This window comes from Plutella xylostella, chromosome 16, assembly GCF_932276165.1.
Source record: "Plutella xylostella chromosome 16, ilPluXylo3.1, whole genome shotgun sequence".
NCBI lineage: Eukaryota > Metazoa > Arthropoda > Insecta > Lepidoptera > Plutellidae > Plutella > Plutella xylostella.
The window spans coordinates 9,264,960-9,284,300 of record NC_063996.1 but is presented as its reverse complement, the minus strand read 5'-3'; the positions used below and the strand labels follow the sequence as shown (position 1 = coordinate 9,284,300).

The 19,341-nt window shown below is 39.8% G+C and overlaps 1 protein-coding gene and 2 long non-coding RNA genes across 3 annotated transcripts; 2 read left to right on the top strand and 1 right to left on the bottom strand.

The window, feature by feature from the left end:
* Positions 1 to 1,174: 1,174 nt before the first annotated feature.
* Positions 1,175 to 2,181, top strand: LOC125489697. Its single transcript, XR_007267181.1, has 2 exons — positions 1,175 to 1,389; positions 1,982 to 2,181. It is a non-coding gene; the product is annotated as an uncharacterized LOC125489697 (long non-coding RNA).
* Positions 2,182 to 3,995: 1,814 nt separating this feature from the next.
* LOC125489706 lies at positions 3,996 to 18,045 on the top strand. Its single transcript, XR_007267190.1, has 2 exons — positions 3,996 to 4,064; positions 17,855 to 18,045. It is a non-coding gene; the product is annotated as an uncharacterized LOC125489706 (long non-coding RNA).
* On the bottom strand, positions 4,762 to 7,366 carry LOC105391918. Its single transcript, XM_038118736.2, has 4 exons — positions 7,149 to 7,366; positions 6,589 to 6,711; positions 5,979 to 6,126; positions 4,762 to 5,362 (listed from the first exon to the last, which is right to left on the bottom strand). Exons 1-4 carry the CDS (start codon positions 7,269 to 7,271, stop codon positions 4,818 to 4,820), a joined length of 939 nt encoding a protein of 312 aa, XP_037974664.2. The 5' UTR covers positions 7,272 to 7,366; the 3' UTR covers positions 4,762 to 4,817.
* Positions 18,046 to 19,341: the final 1,296 nt, after the last annotated feature.

Below are 19,341 nucleotides of genomic sequence, written 5' to 3'. Positions count from 1 at the left end.
TACATAATTACTAGAATACATATTTTCGGATGTATGGAGACTATTGAGTGATAGGGAATATAACAAATGAATATTCTAATCTAGCCCTAACCTTTAATATGAATAAATTACCTAGGTAATGACTAGGTTTTCTGAAATTAATAATAATAATAATATGTGGGACATCTCACACACGGTCGTCCGACCCCATGCTAGGCAGAGCCTGTGTTATGGGTATCGGCCAGCTGATATATATATATACAAATACATAGATACATATTAAATATAAATATCAACACCCAAGACCCGAGTACAAATATATCTGTCTTTAAACAAATATCTGCCCCAGCCGGGAATCGAACCCGGGACCTTCGGCATAGCAGTCAGGGCCACTAACCACTACGCCATTCGATCGTAATTATTAGCCCATAATCATTATTTACTAATGATGATGTTAAAAATCAAATATATTAACAATATTAAATGGCTAATGGTTTTTAATAGAATTTCATTGTGGAACAAACTAATTACCTTCAAAATGTACAAAAGTAATTCGATGATGTTATGTGACACCCACTCACGCCATTAATTCGGCTTCTTATATTTACCACTTTTGGAACATCGAACAGTCTGTAGATCAACTACTTACCAGTTTTATAACTGAGAATGTAATAACATTCTCAGTTATAAGTATAAGTACAATTTAAACAGAGCTTTAGTTTTAAATACACCATGTACACACCTCTGGTGATTGTCTGAATAAATTATCTGTGACCGTGAGCAAAACTTTGAGAAACGAATGTAAGTTTCTCATACTGACCGATAGAAGTGAGCCTTATAGTAGACCTTGCCTTGCATCTATAAGAGCTGTATAGTTGATAGCCGTGGGTGCTGGTGACTCATTACCTGTGCGTGCGACGCGGCGTTGCCGCTCCGTGCCTCGCCTTATCAGACCGTGCGCGAATCACAAAACGTTGCCACATCGCTTTCCATTTCATTCATTCATTCATACGAGTACCTAGCAGTCTGGCGAAAGACAGTCTGGGAAAAAATTAAGTATGGAACGCGTACGAAAAATAATGGCGAACACCGCTCACAGAGTACTTTGTACGCTATCATAGACATCTTTGGCTTTTGTCATCTGTCAGTGTCAGTCAGTCAATCGTTTAGTTTGAAAAATAATTTTAAATCGTAAATAAATTAAGATTTAACAGTTATTTATATATTATTATTACTGTGGATAAGTGCAGTGTTTGTGTGAAGGTACCTAACTATTAGTGTTGCTTGATATTATTGATAATAATTATGTTTTATAAAACTTGTGAAATATGTGGTTTAAGAGCCGCTAGCCGGTCGTATAGATGGCCAAAAGAGAATTTTCATGGCCAAATTTCCACTGGATGAGGAAAGGTAAGCTACAATTAAGGGCTAAAGCATAGGATTTAGATTATTTATATGTATAAAAAGTTAAAGTCTAATAAAATAACTGGAGGGTCAGCACAACCAACAATAGTGCATGAATGTTTTTTTATCGATATCGATATTTTTATTTATCATTAGTTCGCACAGCTCATCAATCAGAACAACTTTTGTCTACTAGTTTTGGAAATTAGTGAAAATCAAATTCGGATCTCCAAACAAAAATTACCAGTGACTTTTATTATACCTACTTAAATAATATTTAATTGTTTAATAATAATGATTGACGGCCGAATGGCGTAGTGGTTAGTGACCCTGGCTACTGAGCCGATGGTCCCGGGTTCGATTCCCGGCTTGGGCAGATATTTGTTTAAACGCAGATATTTGTTCTCGGGTCTTGGATGTGCCCGTAAAATGGCAATAGTCCCGCCCCCTATTACATTGGGACTAACATAACGCTCTGGCGAAAAGTGGGTGCAGCAATGTACCTCTGCCTACCCCGCAAGGGATTACATTAGAACAAGGCGAGAGTGTGTGTTTTTTGTTGTGTGTGTAATAATAATGACAAAAATGTTGTTTGCAGATGTAAACAGTGGGTTAAGATGACCGGTAAGGAGGATCTGGTTTATGTGCCTATTGAAAAGCTACATCAACTTAAACGAATTTGTGGCAATCATTTTCTACCACAACATTTTAAGAACACAATTGAAAAAAAACAATTCCATGTGTGGGACTTACTGCAGACACTTTATTTTATAATAAATAAATATAATTATATTTTTCCACTTTTATTTTATTTCAACATTATATCATAGCACTTACGTCAACGGAAAATCTCGAGTTTATTTAATGGATTATATTTTTGTGTTCAAATAGGAACATAACATAACGTTGAACCGAGACTTAACGTTGGTGTCAATGTGTAACACTAAAATTTTATTGTGTAAAACTGAAATTAAAGTAATACATACACACGCACTTTTTTTTTACTAGGTATCGATAAAAAATATACATAAGGAGCACATCACTATTTCAGCGGGGCTATGTTGGCAGTTTTGTACGTCATAATTTTTGTTTTGTTGGTACCCTCTGTTAGTACGCGTGTATAAAAAAAAATATACAAGTATTTTTTTTATTTTTTTCCTTTGTACTCCCATCTCTTAAAACGTAGTGTTCTTTTCTCTATGGTACCTAGTTGCAGTTCATAACTCAAACCACTGCGCTGTATTTTGCATTCGAAATCTTAATTTTATGCATTTAAATGTAGTTTTTCATTAAAACTTGTTATTTTTATGTAGATTCTGTCTGTATTTTGCATTTAGTGCATCAAAAGAGTTGGTGTTTATTTAAGTTTAATGTATTGAGGTTATGTGTGGTGTTGTTTACTAGTGCGGGTGTGCAGTGAGTGTCGCGATGTTGCTCGGTGCGCTCACGCAGCTGTGGGCTGTATTTGTCGTCAGCGCGGTGAGTCTCAATAACATTTTGAATAAGTACCTAACCTATGCAAATATTTCAGTGCAAATCATGGAAGTATTTTCTACTTCCATGGTGCAAATACCTAATTTAAGTAGGTAAGTAGGTATGTAGCGAAATGTAGCCAATTGCTTACTTATGTCTGACGGAAAAATTGCAACTTATAAATTTTTCTTTGTTTCTACTCTAATACAGCAATGTATAAGTCTTTGTTAATAAATTATACTTAATTAAGTAAACAAATAATCTACATGGTTTTACTTATGTAAGTATCTGAGTAGTGCGAGTAGTGAGTACAAGCATTGTAGGAATATACAGTACAGGAAGTAACTACTTACAACTGTAATTCCAGTTTTTTTTTCGATAGTCTCTACGTGTCCCACTGACGACTGCTGGGAAAAGGCCTCACATACCCAGACACTTCTCTTTCGTTGGTCTCCTGACACCAACCCGGACAATAAGTACCTACCCGTCAAGGTCGTCCTGCCATCTCCATCCTGGCCTGAGCGCCTCATTTAGCTAATCTAAAAGTATCCTAATGTTGTCCCCAGCTGGTGTCATTTTCCATCAGCCTGGTGGTGCTGCTGGCGCTGGTCCGGCGCCGCGCCCCCCGCGCCCCGCCCGCCCCCGCCGCCCCCGCCCCGCACCCCGCCGCCGCCCCACTGCTGCCTTAGGGCTCCCACACATAAACACGACACGATGTCGCATCGTGCCACGACGCGGCGTCGTTTCACGATACGACGTCGCGTCGCGTAAATTTACGACGCGACGTCGTTACGTGTCGATACATGAACTTGTTGTGGTCTATTTTCAAGGCATTGTACTTCTTTAAAAAGTGACTCCCATTATTCATTGTTGAAAGAAATGGGTGGATCCAGTATCTTCTGAGTATCTGTCTTTTCTTTCTTCGTCTTCTTATTAACAGCAGAAGCAGTACGCGTCTACTGCGGTCCATTTTTAGGGAATGAATGTTGTATCGACGGCATCGTGCCGCGGAACTTTACGTTACGATGTCGTGTTTTTTTACGATGGTAGTCGTAAATTTCCGCGACGCGACGTCGTATCGTGAAACGACGCCGCGTCGTGGCACGATGCGACATCGTGTCGTGTTTATGTGTGGGAGCCCTCACAGCGCCGGCATACAGATATACGGAGAGAAGACTAACTGCTGAAGGAAATACCTTGTATATTAGGTACTTCATGTCATTATTAAATGGTTTTATATGTACCTATAGTAAGTACCTACTTATTCTGTAAGGCTCCAGTTAACCTAACAGCTGATGCCTTCTGATTCTACATTGTCTCGCATTCGTAAACTATAGTTAGCGAACCGCCATATTTTTTTCTAAATTAGGAGAACAACCTAGGTACTTTTTACATATTATTATAGAGGTAAGATCATGTCATGATTTATGTAAAGTGACATTGGTTCTTTTTGTTTCCGTCCCTTATAATTTTATGATGTAGGCAACTGTGATACTTTAGAGTGTTAGGTAGGTACACAACACAAAATAATGTAAGATTATGTCTATAAATTATGTTAAGTGGGTACCTATGCCATATTTTTGTTTATTATTCATCATAACTTATTATGCAGCATAATCATAATCAAGCAATCACGTATGAATTTAGTTTAACTGACTATGTAAGTAAGTACTAAATTATATTGTTAAGCAACGCACAAATTAGTATCTTTGAATAAAAATATGTTATTTGATAAATATTTTATATCTTTTTTTAATAAAAACTAAGCAAACCTAAATACACTTTTAGGAACAAATGATTCATTAAATAAATAACTGTATAGCAATATACAAATTCATATCCTATATAGGTATTCCAATCAAGAAATTGATAAAGTCATTTTAATTCATGTACTTAGAGCAAGATTTCTAGTACGATAAATCGAGCTTTAGCTTACACTATACTCAAACTCCTTCATACAACTATTCACTTGCTAGGTTCATCTCTTCACCCGTAGCCAACATCTTGTTATTTCTAGCCGTCGTATTGTCTTGTCTCTCTTCCTCCTGCAGCCGCTTCCACGCGTCCGTCCTTATCGCACTCACATCGTCGGCTAGCTGTGGGGAGTGCTTGACTCTGATCCTATTTGATTCTTCCTTCACCTCAATGAGAGAAGAGTCGAGGCTGTCGGCTAGTTTTTTCCACGGGTCCAGGTGGCTCGGGGGGTCGCTGATCTCTTCGAATTGGGCAGCGGGTGAGGGTTCCGTGGTTGGATCTGTACTATCAGGTGGTGTGGTGACGTCAGGTGGTGTGGTGATGTCAGGTGGTGTGGTGATGTCAGGTGGTGTGGTGACGTCTGGTGGTGTGGTGACGTCAGGTGGTGTGGTGACGTCAGGTGGTGTGGTGACGTCAGCTGGCGTGGTGACGTGAGATGGTGTGGTGACGTGAGGTGGTGTGATGATGTGTGGTGGTTGTGGTGGTTTCTCTATTTCGAAACTATTGACCACTATTATGAAGTAAACTAACACTGGAAGAAAAACAAATGACATTAAAATTAAATAAAACTGTCTCGTGTTCAGTTTAACACACAAATGTTATTTATAAATCTGAAACTGAATTCTTTAAATTATTTGTCGGACATCCTGGGCCCATCCACAAAATCCTTTAATTAAAACAGTTTCAAAACGATTGTGGAGTTTTACCTTAATTAAGTACAATATACCTATTGCTCTTACGGCGAAGGAAAAAATCGTGAGAAAAACTTACAATATCTATATTTACATCTAGGTAATGTAAACCCACCAACCCAAAGTCGACCAGCGTGGTGGGAAAAAGTCCAAGCTTATGATGGTAGTATAGACCAAAATATGATCATAATAATAATATAGGATACTAGCTGTTCCCATGCACTTCGCTTCGCCTTAAAAAGTTTTCCCGTGGGAATTCCGGGATAAAAAGTAGCCTATGTTCTTTCCCAGGGTCTAGACCGTTGTAGTTTTGGCGTGAAAGAGTAACAGACAGACAGACACTGTTACTTTCGCATTTATAATATTAGTTAGGATTAGGATGCACAAAGTGTTCTATCCTTGAGGGCCAGTAGGTGCAGGTACGTTCACCCCCACAGACAATAGAACAGAACTCACGGCAGATGTAGAGCAGCATGGAGGCAGCAAGCGCGGCGGCGAGGGCGGAGCGTGGGGGGGCGAGCGCCGTGCACAGCGCCAGCCCCAGCGACAGCACCACGTAGCCCACGCTCGACCACAGCCAGAGACTGATGAAGGACGGCCGCAGCTGCCGGGCGGAGGAAATAGGATTAGTTAATTATACTCCACTAATAATGGTACAGTAAAACTCCAAGCAATCATTATCTTATTTCTGTATGCTCAACTTCCTTCTGCGTACCCTAGCTGGGGATCGAACCCGGGACCTTCAGCATAGCAGTGAGGGTAATGACTACATCATCTGGTCGTCAGTCTTATCCCATCATCTTCATCATGATCGTATCTGCTGGACATAAAGCCTATCCGAGGAGTACTGTATCACACTTTAGGCCCGATTCAGTACGACGCGGACCGTCCGCACGTGGATGAGGTTTTGCGTCCGTCTCGGAAAAAATCGTCACTCTCCGCTACGCGGACAACGTCACTCTAATGGCACTGTAAGGTTGCACTGAACTGGGCCATATGGTTAGGATAGGCTTGTGTCTAATGGCTTTCTATCCTGTATGCGTGGGGTATACTCGTGAGTGGTCACCAGGAGCACGCCGCCCAGCAGCGCGAGGCTGGCGGCGAGGTGCAGCGCGGACACCACGCTCATGGTGAGCAGCAGGAACCCGCTGCGCACCGCCCACTTGTACGCCATGCACACCGGAGACACCTGCGGACAACCACGGCATGATACACACGTTTAGAGGCGAAAGGTTATGTGTGCGTGTGTATGTTTGTTACTTTTTCAAGGGATAAAATAACTGAATAATTTTGGATGAGATTTATTTGGTAGGTATTATGTGAAGCTGTAGGACAGCCTGGATTAATCATCATAGGCTCCTTTTTATCCCGTCTCCCATCGAATGGAAGCGAGGATGGTGATTGATGTGATGACTTATAATGCGGTGAAAAAACACTTTGGTAGGTATCAATAATAATAAATTGAGTGCGTACATTGTATGTACATTGGTTAGGGCTCAGGGCCAAGCGCGTGATATGTATAATTGTATATATTATGTAGATAGGTACACTCTTGTCATAAACTTGAAACCAACAAAAAGTACCTACAAATATGCGTCTGTCCGGATTAAACAGTAGATAACTTACAATACAGATGAATGCAACTATCAGCGATCCAGTCCTTAGGTCTATGTCTAATCCAAAGAACCACTCAACAGTCGGCAGAAAGCTAATCGTAGGCCCATCATTGGAATTAATTGTAGGTGCCATCGCACGTTAATGTTAAATAAATCATAAATTAAAAGTAGTCATTCAGGTTGCAAGATAAACATAATTTTATAACCTCAATATGAAATTGATTTGACGTCTGAAGCTGTAGTCTGAAAATTACCTACTCTGTGGTCTAAAAATGTTCACAGAGAATACTTTGATGGCGTACTGTGAACTCCTGTTCTATAAAAATTCAATAACTCCTCACGAAAATATTGGGGACGCCGCCAAAAGAACGATATAAAGTGAATAATAATAATTAGCACAGACCACATTGCGTTATACTTTTCTTGTTCCTTGTCGCGACTTGTTCACGACACGAGGCGACAGCTGCCACCGCCGGCAGTTCCCAACTTTATTAAATATACTTTTGAATGCCTCTGCCGGCCCGCCGCCAGCCGCCCGCCGCTGCTAAACTTGCCCCTTTGGCGCGAGCCTGCGAAGGAAAACTACCAGATGTCCGACATTACGCACGCTACGCCGCCGCCGCCGCCGCCGCCGCTAGGAACTTTAGGTTTACACAAAGTTTTAAAAAGAAAATACCGTGACATTTTCTTAAATATTTACCTAATAAGCTAGCCACCTTTCCTTTACGAATTCACAAGTTATTTAAAAGAAGGTATGTATTTATTCATAAAAATCCAACATAATTAATAATGCCTATGTACCTGGGTAACGAGGCCGTTCACCGTTTGCCAATATTTTTTATTCTGGCCTCTACTTAGGTACCTACTCATGAAAATGCTTGCACAAAGTTTTGTAAGTCAAGAGTTATTTTCTCAAAGAGTCGTTCCCATTTCCGCATCGTATAAGCGGTTCCCGGCTGCAGGTACAGTCGGCTGGTGGATGAGTTGACTTGCTCCAGTGACCCACTGTGCCGCACAAAGCCCCGCTCGCCCGCTGACAGCGCGGCATTCAGTGCTCACAGCCACTGGCTCGCATTCCGAAACCTCTCGGGTTAAGAAACCTAATTCATTAACTGTTCGTACACCAGAAGTTCAAATATGCAAGTACGTGGCAGGTGTTGGATAGAGGTGTCAAAGTTTGCATGCGACATAGAGCATGTCAACGAAGTTCGTTGCAAAGTTGCGAACCCTATGAATATGCGCTTTTACTGGCTTTTACGATAAGTAATGCAAGTAGCGCCGTCAAAGCGGCGGAGTGTGCGTTTAGCCGCCGGTAGCCGCTAACTTCCTGCATAAACCCGCCACTCTGCTGTTACACAATGAGCCTTGTTACTAACTTGTAGAGTTGCATATTCAATGTAACTTCGGCGGAGTGTCCATGCGAGGGATATGTTGCACTCATCTAGACCAGCCCTAAACTTTACGTGCGCTTGGTGAGTTTGGTCGCAGTTTAACGATGTCTGTTAGGGTGAATACTCTATTGATATACATAATAAAAAATGTGGTTGTATTAAGTATATCTTGTAAATGATTATTAACATAAGTACATGATGTGTCTATAAATAATGTACTAATGGCATATAGGTACTAGAGGTAATTTCAGGAAGAACGGATGGTACAGACCTCTTACATACAGATATTGCGACATTGGGTGAAAACTGTACATAACTACATATACTGGGGAAATTGCAAATACCTCCGTATATTTTAAAACAATAGTAATGTTTAACGCCAACCTTCGCTAGGAGACGAAGTACCTAATGTTTAATTTTTTTTTTTTATAATGTATGTAGGTTTTAAGAATAGCTTTGTCTTTTTATTCCTATTACACTAACATCGATTAAGATTATTTGCTAGTAAGTAACAAAGTCTGGCTTTCACTGAAATTGAAAGATTGAAAACAGTTTATCATTACTATTAAATACCTTAATAGTACATAATACATAGGTATGTCTAGGAACTATTGTAACGGTATAATTTTTGTCTTCATAATGCGTAGGCAAAGCCAGTCTCCAGGTTCCGTTGTCCGGAAGCGAAGTCAGCAAATAACGTTACTTCTCCCATTTTTCTACGCATTAACCAACTGAAACTTGGCTCCATCAGTTTCAGCTATACCTACAAACCTACATATATCTGCGAGATGGTGAACGTGTTCCGTTTCGAAATTATTTCCAAGTTTACGACTGAAATAAAGGAAAAATAAGCTTTTGTCAAAATCTGCCAAGTTCATGTGAAAATGTGCAGAACCTGGAGGTGTTCGTTTATGAAATACAAGATAAAGATATAAAATCTTTAGTCGGTATGCAGCACCAAGGAACATCCAGCACAAAACTTTTTTTATTAGCATCTGAAATTAGTTCTGCCCCGTGTAAAGAAATGGTATTTCTGTGCTTATATTTAACAAAACAAGGTAAGTATTTAATTAATGTATCTATAAACCTGGCTATTTCTCGCAACCCCTGAGATCAGATTGAAGCTCCGACCTTTCAAGAACCATCTCTAATTAACAATTGTTAGGACTTTTGTAAATTTTCATTAAATTCGCCTAACTCTTCCACTCGTATACAACGGAAATATAACTGTTACAAAGTTCTAAAAGGAATGAATTTAATTCATTGAAATATAACCTTCGGATCGCCGATTGTGAAACATCTGTTCCTAATTTTATTTGTTGCTTAAAATTTTAACTTTATGAGGAAAATATTTATTAATTTTAGATTTGTTTGATGCGATTTTCAGAAAACAAAATGTACCTATTTGAAATGATTTAGTTCAAAACAAAAGCTGGTATTAAATTATTTGTATCTACAGTAGGTACCTTTTTAATCTATCTCTGTTGGCTCTTTGATTTATGGTGTGATATTTAAATAAATAGAAGAAGTACATGGCAGGTGTTACTAGAAATAGTAAATAAAAGTAGTAGTATTAGTAGTAAGTAGTAGTAACAGAAGTGACATAGATGAACCGTGTTCGGTGAATCAAATATCGTCCAAACGGCTTTAGAACTTACGTAAGTATCCCGTTTTAATTCGTTTTACTTATTACTGATAATAAATGATCTAACATACTTATCTATCTATCGTGTGAATCTATCCTAAGCCGAGTGCTCAATCAGTGTTGGCTGCGAGGTGTCGACACCCCCCCCCCCCCGCGCCATCCATCACTCGCGGCTCGCGGTCGCGGGCCGATACGATAGATACGAGTAGTAATTAACTAGATGCTGAGATTACCTCGCCGTGGAGATGTGGTACAGTCTGTAGCTTGAAAGACTGTGGGTCTGGTTGTGAGGTCTGGCTCAAAAGTATGTACTAGCTATACGTACACTTCTGAACCCGGTCAATGTACAAACTGTGTAAGTTTGACAAGGTACAACAGTGTGCTGTTATAACTATAAATACTTACTGTGTGGTTTATTCGATAAGGATGCATCCTGAAAGTTAACTTTCGAATTTCACGCAGCAAATTTCAAAGGGAAAAGATCAGCTATTATTTGCGCGAGATTCTTATCAACAGCCAATCATGGACAACAAGTCAGTATATGGACTGTTCACCGGCTGCCCCGCGCCCCGCACCCTGCTCCCACACCCCGCTCGTCACTTGGCCCGGATGGCGCCGCCGCTGCCGCCGGGCCCGCAGCGACCCTCGTCACGCTGAGCCGCGCCGGCTCCGGTAATACCGCGGATTAGCAGCCCGTGTGAAGCCCGCGACTAGCGAGCTTTAGGTTTAATTAAGTCTATGGTTATTATTTGTTAAATTACTATGGAACAAAATACTGCAAATAAGACACTAACATAAGCAACGTTTTCCACCTTCATTGAAGAAATAATTTCATTAATAATAATATTACTACAGATACACTCCCGGACAATAAAAAAGTTCCACTGAGGAAATGCCGACACCAAACAACTATAGCTGCTTTTCTCAGTGGAACCTTTTCATTGCCCGTGAGTGTAATTCTATCCATCTACATAAAACAAGTTACGTTTAAATTAATCGGGAATTGAAATGAATTGCGGAACTGCCAAAAGGCCTGGTGTTTTCAGGCAGATACCTAATTCATATTGTTTGTTGTTTATGATAACAACTTGGTATTCATTCTGACTGCGATTGTAAGTGTTACTAACAATACAATAGAGTACAGATGAACCCTTCCTGCGGTCTCCGCGCGGTGACCCGCGGCGGCGGCGGCGGCGGCGGCGGCGGCGGGGGTTGCTATTGTACAGGGTACAGTCAGTAAAAGATATAAGATCATCCCAACATAAACATTGCATATTATGTTACACTGACGAGTTATACATGGCATAGAAAATAATGAACCTATAGAAATTGTTTTTATGTATTGGTAAAAAAAAAATATCTATCTTCTACCCATGATTTCAAAATTAAACTGTTTGCATGGTGGCCTACAGTAGAAACTTTTGCTGACTGTACAACTGTACGTTTGTACGAGAACAGGTACACGACAATACGCTAAGGTTCTCAACTAATATTAGAGGCTTAAGTTAACGGGCAGGTTGCCGTAATTACTGGGTAATTCGTTTAGCGTTATTTAACACTATTCCGCGGCTATCCCAAGATCAAAATTTCCTAGAATATAACTATAGCTTTTACTATTATTGTTTCGGTGGGTACTACATTTGAATTTAACAAAGAGACAGTAAACTTTGTTTTGTAATTTTAGTGTTGTATTGTTAGCAAAACCCATGTTCTTATCTAATTTATTATTTATTTCATTTTTTGGTGTATGTGTCTTGTTAATTTGATGCGGTAGGTAATTGAATACGTTAATTTAAATATGTGTCCATAAGTAGTAGGTAGGTACATGACGCTTGAGGCAATTCGAATTTAATTTAGTGAACAATTTTAATCAAAACTACTCACTTTGACTTTGATCGTCGACCACTGCCCCGCAGCCACTCGGTGGACCAAACTTACCCATCTAATTATTACAAGGTGTATTTATTTAGGCGCAACCGTTCTGAACTTTACAGAAATATTTATGTACAATACATCTAATGTAGTATATGATATACATGATACTGCAGGAGGAAAACTCATGATAAACCAAAAATACAATACTCGCTGAATATTATTTGCTTCTTACCATGTCAGTGTCATACTAGATCTAGACCAGGGTTTGTGACTGCCAGAGTGCTCCGGTCGTATACTCACTCGACTCGAGGTAGCCACCTGCATGTGTATGTATAAGGTCGTCGGCCGCCGGAACGGATGGCTACCCTACGTTAAGCTTGCCTGTTCGTGGTCTCTACTCGAGAACTCTGTTTTATACCATGATTGGTGAATATCTTCTAATGTAGGCACGTCGGCGGCGCGGCGTCCCACAGGCTGGACCTTGGTGGACCGCGGGGGGCGCGGGGGGCGCGGGGGGCCGCAGAGGGGCGCGGGGGGCCGCAGAGGGGCGCGGGGGGCCGCAGAGGGGCGCGGGGGGCGCGCGCTGTCAGCTGTTATCAGCCGGTAATTGTGGGCAGCCCTCCTGATGCGGTTGTGGCTGCTTCAAAAGGCCCAATAATGTAACTCATTATATTACTTATTGTTACTGTGAACTGTGTCCTTTGAGGTTTGCGTGGGATAATAGATTTCATTTTGATACGCAGATTTATATAAATGGACTCAAAGTTGCCTGATAAATGCTGTAAATTAGTGATAAATACGGCTATAAATGTCTGACTATTTAAGTAGTGGTTCAGTGGCGGGTCCCGCGACGCTCGTCCCGGGGCTGACTGCAACTTGCTCGGCGCTAACTAACTACTTAACTACCCGCATTAACATAACGACCACTCGCTTCTACCTGCCGGGTAATTTACTTTTTAATTCAATTTACATTGTAATAACGAATTCCCAGAAGACACTGCGGGACATATTTTACATCTATATCGTTTATACTTTATATTAATGTAGTTTATAAATATCTCTTATTTTCACACGCTACCCTTTTTCATTATTTCTACGTCCTTTCAATTTGGTTGTCTGGAAGAGATTACTTTTAGTAATAAGGCCGCCGTTTGTGCTATTTATTTTCTGTTCATGTTTGTAATACTGTTTCTTTTTGTGTGCAATAAAGAGTATTTTATCTTTATCTATGAGTAATAGTGTAAGTACCTATACTGCTCTCATTTTATTTACTTTTCAATTCAAACATAATGTTTTTAATGTTGTTATGAATGTCCCTGAACGACAGACGGCCAGCAGCCAGGTCGTTATTGCTCGGAGCCGGAAGGGCTATTCCACCTTGACAATAAACGAATGAGCGAGAGCTATCATTCAATCGATACATTTAATTCAGCTACACAGACTCGTGGTTAGCACAGCAGCGGCCCAAAACTTCGTCTTTTGTGACCTAGAGTGATCCCCCGGATCTATGGAACACGATGTTTGTTACATTAGCGACGCCGCGCGACAGTATTTACTGAAATTTATTGATTTCTGGCACAAAACATACTATTCTGTAACGTATGCAGTTGAAAACTTGGAACATACATATTTTATAATATTATGTACCCAGTAGTAGAGATGATACTATAATAATGTCCTCCTAGCCGAATTTCGACTACGGCGGCCAATCTCAATTGATGATACTATACTGATTGGATTTCAATAGTAAAAAATATTCTACAATCATGTAAAGATAAAATTTTACAAATTCAAAGTATTCGCCTCAAGCTTAGTCTAACTAGTCAAAGATGCCGTCTCGTATCGTTCCTGGCTCGAAAGTACCCAACAAGCCAGCCGCATTACCGCGCTGTATCGCCAACGAAATGCGCTGAACCAGGAACGACCCAGAGCGAGCAAAGTATCATGTAAAGTATATTTAATTCAGTAAAACAGTTATGTTAGTAAAACCAAATACCATGACAACTATGCGTATTTGAACTATGTAGTTACTATAAAAAAAATCCTAAAGATAATACTGAAATAGCTGATGAATGAACCCGTTAAATTATTACTTAGCCAGAGTGAACTTCTGCAAAACCAACAGTAATACATAATGTAATGTAGCCAGATAGATAAAAATACATATTTACTTTACTTGATTGTAAAAAAATCAAGCAAATGTATGTTATCCATCAAATTAGCCTCCCCGAACCGCATATATATGTACTCGTATGTAGCTGAAAAAACTTGTTTGTGAACAGTGATCCAACTTGAACCGCAATCAAATATCGCCATTTTTTATTCAGTTTCACGAGCGGCACGTGAATTCGTGAAAGTTTAAATTAAAAAAACTCGGCGCGCGAATAAAGCACATTCATATTGGTTCGCGAAATTCGGCTTTTATATCTCACGGCTTTCTCACGGGGATTCATATTTTCTTGATGATACTTTACTTTATTACTTAAGAATAAATTTGTTTCGTTTGCACATAATTTATTTTGTATCATCTACTTATTTTTACATACATAATCCTATGTTCTTATAGTCAAACAATCATCCCAGATATTTCCTTCCTGTAAGTTAAATCATCAAATATTCTTCGAGTGATGTGCATGTTTGCAGTAGTACTTTCCGGATCGTGTCTACACAGCTTGGGCGGGGTCTCCAGCTTGCGAAAAACGAAGATTTGAAGCGTTGCTGCACAATCCCCTTTCTATAGTGTACTAAACGTACCGATTGCATTCCAACGCTTTTAGGTTGTTTTGTGCGAAGCTAGAGCAGCCCCGAGCGTATAAGCGGCCCGCGCTCGCCGCGTCAACAACAGCGGGTTCCATTCCGCGCGATTGCGACGCGCGTATTTGCATACATATCAAAAGAGCGAACAAAAACACTTCCCGCCTTCCCCCGGACTGCCTGCGAACACGGGCACGAGCGGAGCGGAATCACACGTGCCCTTAATACAGAAATTTCATAAGGTAATAAATTACTGTGAGGGAATAAAACTTTTAAAGTTTGGGTTGCGATCACTTACATCGCGTGGCCTGCGAGTCTTGCTAGGTTTCCTGGCCCTGTAGCACAGGGTGCTATTAAGACGTGACAAGAGTTCTCCGTCCCGCTCGCTCTTGAGGCTGCGCGATGTGAGTGAGCGCGATGCAAAACTCTTGTCGCGTCTTAAATGCGCCCCGTACTAGCCCTTCTGGAATAGCTAACGTCGCTGATAAGAGACCTTATATACTCTCTGCGTGCCCCCGAAACACCCAGCCCGCCATCCATGCAACCCGCGCCCGCCCCGCCAGCCATGCAATCCGCGCCCGCCCCGCCAGCCATCCAGCCCGCGCGCCGCGCCGAGTGCGGCTGCACAATCACTGCGGGACGCCCATATCACGGGAATTGTTCACTTCTTACTTCATTGGGAACACGATTCGATAGATGCTCTTGTACAGAGTGGACACTTGCAGTGGCTGCTCATTTGGTTATTTCGGGATGACTGTTGTGCAATCATCTAGTTCATTCATGCTGTATTTTCGATTCCATACCATATTTAAAGGTAAAATTATTTACGATAAGTAAACATTGTGATTGTTGCAACAGATTTTATCTTTGTATATTGCATTGATCATATCAACCGCTATTAAAAAACCTCGTTGAATATTATATTTCCCAGCCACATGTTAAACCAAAATGTTGGAGTTCCATTAATAATTGCTATCTATGCAATTTCGTCGGCCATTTTTCAATTCGTTTAAAAAGCCGCACGGCAAAGTTCCATTCATCAATATTTGGCCGCACCGGTCGCGGCGGCGGCTTGTGCCGTGTGTTGTGTGTTGCTAGCTAGACCATCAACAATTCAACATACAGGTATTGTATTATATTATTAGTTAATACACAAAGAGAGTAAAAGGTATATGTGATAATAATAATGTATTCGTTGCTGGTTTTGCTGATGATGATGCACCGATTGGATGCTGCACACAAACCTTCTTGCAGTTACTTACTACTAATGTAATTCAAAATACGAATGTTTTGTAAATATTGGCCAGATATACTCACATCAACTAAGCTATTGGACATAGGCAAGAGACTCGGCCATAGAAGAGTTTCAAAGTTCTTTGCAATCTATGGCAGCTATCATTCACAGATCCTCATCCATAGCCGATAACCACCTCATAACCGCGCTGTTACGGCGCCAGGCGCGGTGGCCATTTTTTGCCATTTGTTTATTTATTTTATTAATTTATTATTATTTTTCTAGCTGGCAACCCGGCGCCACCTCAGTGCTTGATGGATCGGGTCTGCTCGGACACGTGACATATTTATGTTCCAATATCGCCTCTATTGACATGTCGCCAGATTAAAATGCCAGCGCGAAAATATCGTGCACTGCTCACCGTGTGTGCTGGGTGTGTGCGGGGAGGCCTAGCTCTGCGGCCCTGGTACACTTGTACATGGCAAATAGTGACGTCACGGCTTGTGCCTACAATATATCGCCAGTCAAACTTGCAGTTATCATCAGATTCAGGCACTTTCACCATAGTGTGTTATATCATTAACACCCTTGTTACATTGTAAGTGTCTAAATTATAAGCCATGTCTAATGACTTTTGACACACATTCTGGACAGAATATGTGTCAAAAGTCACCAACTAATCCCTTGTTATGATATAACAGAGTATGGTGAAACTAAGCATTAATATGCCACTTTTGCAACACTCCTCAGGTATTCATAAAATTCGTATTATTTATTCAATTACACCCATACCCCTTATATCCTTGTGCGTAGTCTAATATACGATAGAATATACCTAATAAGAATCTTTTGCAACGACCTTACCACAACAAAGAATATGAAAACCTTTCGTAACTTTCCATCCAATATGATTACCCGAGAGGCAAATCCATGGCTCATAGCGATAGCTTTCCGCCCAATTGTAATATGTCCGGGCTATTGTTTGTACATTGTAGCGAGTGTAGCGAGTGTAGCGACACAAAACAATATAATAATGTACCAGTGAGCGCGCCCTTGTAAGATCCACAGAGCTTGGAATAAATTAATCGTTTATTGTTAATATCTGCATTATAAAATTAGCCTGAATTAACATACCTAAATGAAAACACAAAATAACACTAGCCTACTATTTCCTGACAAGTGAATTTCTTTCCATTTTCTAAGATTACCAAGAAGTTACGAGAATTTAGTAGTAAGAAATTAAGGAATATTTCCTTTCAGCTATCTAAAGAATAAGGAAGGTACTTCCCCTCCATCGCCCATGTCCAGCCTGTATACCTTAACTTAAACTAGCGAATCATACTAATTTTATTAGCAAAACAGTTTAATTTATACATATTATGAATTGTTTAGTTAGTGGTGGTGCCAGGTGTATGTCGGGTGCCGGGTCTGCTCCTCCTGTGTCTATGGCACTGTCGTACACCCGCGTGTGTGTGTGTGTATGTGTGTGTGTGTGTGTGTGTGTGTGTGTGTGTGTATGTGTGCGTGTGTGTTCCAGCTCCGTATAATATTTGCATACGTCGGCCGATGGCCCGTGTATTTGCTCTGCGAAGTTAATTTGTCTGTTTGTTTGCTCTGATACATTTCAATAGAACAGTACTGAGGACCGTTGACCATTAATACGAATATGGGTTGAAATTTGTGACTTCTGCGTCTGCGTATGGAGAGTACAGTAAACCATCATGATTTTTGGTAGATGTGTAATACAGTATTTCGTTTCCTGTCCAAAAACGATTGTAAGGAAGACTTTCAAAATCCTTAATTAATCTTTGTTCCAGAATGTCGGTATAAAGGCTTTGACTGCGTCGTCGCCTCGGCACAGCACACGCCGGCTGTAGGAGAGACGATGCGGCACGTTACCTGATACCTTATTCACGGACATGTTGTACAATATAGTAGCTCTGTAGGTATAATGTATCAAAACCATTCGAATTTAACATGCCTACAATAAAGTATATTTGATCATGTAGAAAATGTTTCTTAACAATACGTTTGAATGACTCTGACTTGCTAATTTAGGTGGAATTTCACAAAACGCTAAACGTATTTAGTAGCCTGTCAAACGACTGTCAGATAGTACAAAAAGTATTTAAAATTTGATTTAAGTACAATTTTAAATACGTTTAGCGTTTGGTAAAAGTGACCCTTAATGAGCAATGGCCTTCCAAAGTACTAATCGTCTTGAAATAACACAGCTTTCACTACTGTACTCCAGTGTGCTGTACCTAATTGGCTACAAGAGGTATTATAGGATCAGATGAGATCGTTTAATTATCATCAGAGTCTCTTGACATTCCGCTGGAGGAGGCTTCTGGTAAAGTTTCTGATGGATGGACTAATAATAAGCCATAGTGGCCCCAAGTATTGGTAGCGAAATTAATTTATTAGACTTCCATGAATAGAATTTAATTTGACCTCAAATAATAATAGTTAAGTATATCTTAATCAAACCTGGCAATATCGAAGATCGACTGCACAATTATAATTGCTGCAGCTCAATTAAATTAGATTAACTTGGCGGCTGCATGCACACTGCGGTGGGGGTTTTTAAAACTAGGTATTTTCATTAGAAATTTATATCAATAAACTTGTAAATTGTAGCGATCAAAAAGTGTGGTGGAACACTTATGAATTCATAACGACAAAAAAGTCTCCTACTAATTATGGTATTGTTCAATCGTGTAACAGCTATTTGACTCAGTAAAGTAATAAGTATTGGGCAAAATTAGTCGTGAACATTTATATGTATGTAATAATTTGTCTGATATATACATATATACAAATACAGTAGACAATTCATCAATTCAATTCAATTCAATCATTTATTGATAATAACTTAAATAATATTACAAGTCATTTACATAGGTATAGGTAATTGGTAATTATGCACTAGGTATAATTAAGTTACTTATACAATATAACATAGACTAGCTAAAGTAGGTAGTTATATAATTTTATTCATAAAGTAGAAGCACTGATAGTTAGGTATTTCTTTTTACATATAAATAATTTAGTTATTAGGTAGTACATCAATAGTTTTTAGGTATTACTGTTAAGTAACAACATTTCAGCATTATTTGCATATTTGCATTGTGTTTTAGTATGATAGTATCTTATTTGAAAGCTTTATACACACTGTTTTTCATCGTTATGAGAGTTACTGTTGGTAGTAGGTACCAATAGTGCATGGGTTGGCGAGGTAAGGTCAAAGAACTCATTTATAGTATAGCATGCCGAATTAAGCAACATATTTTTAAGTTTTTTT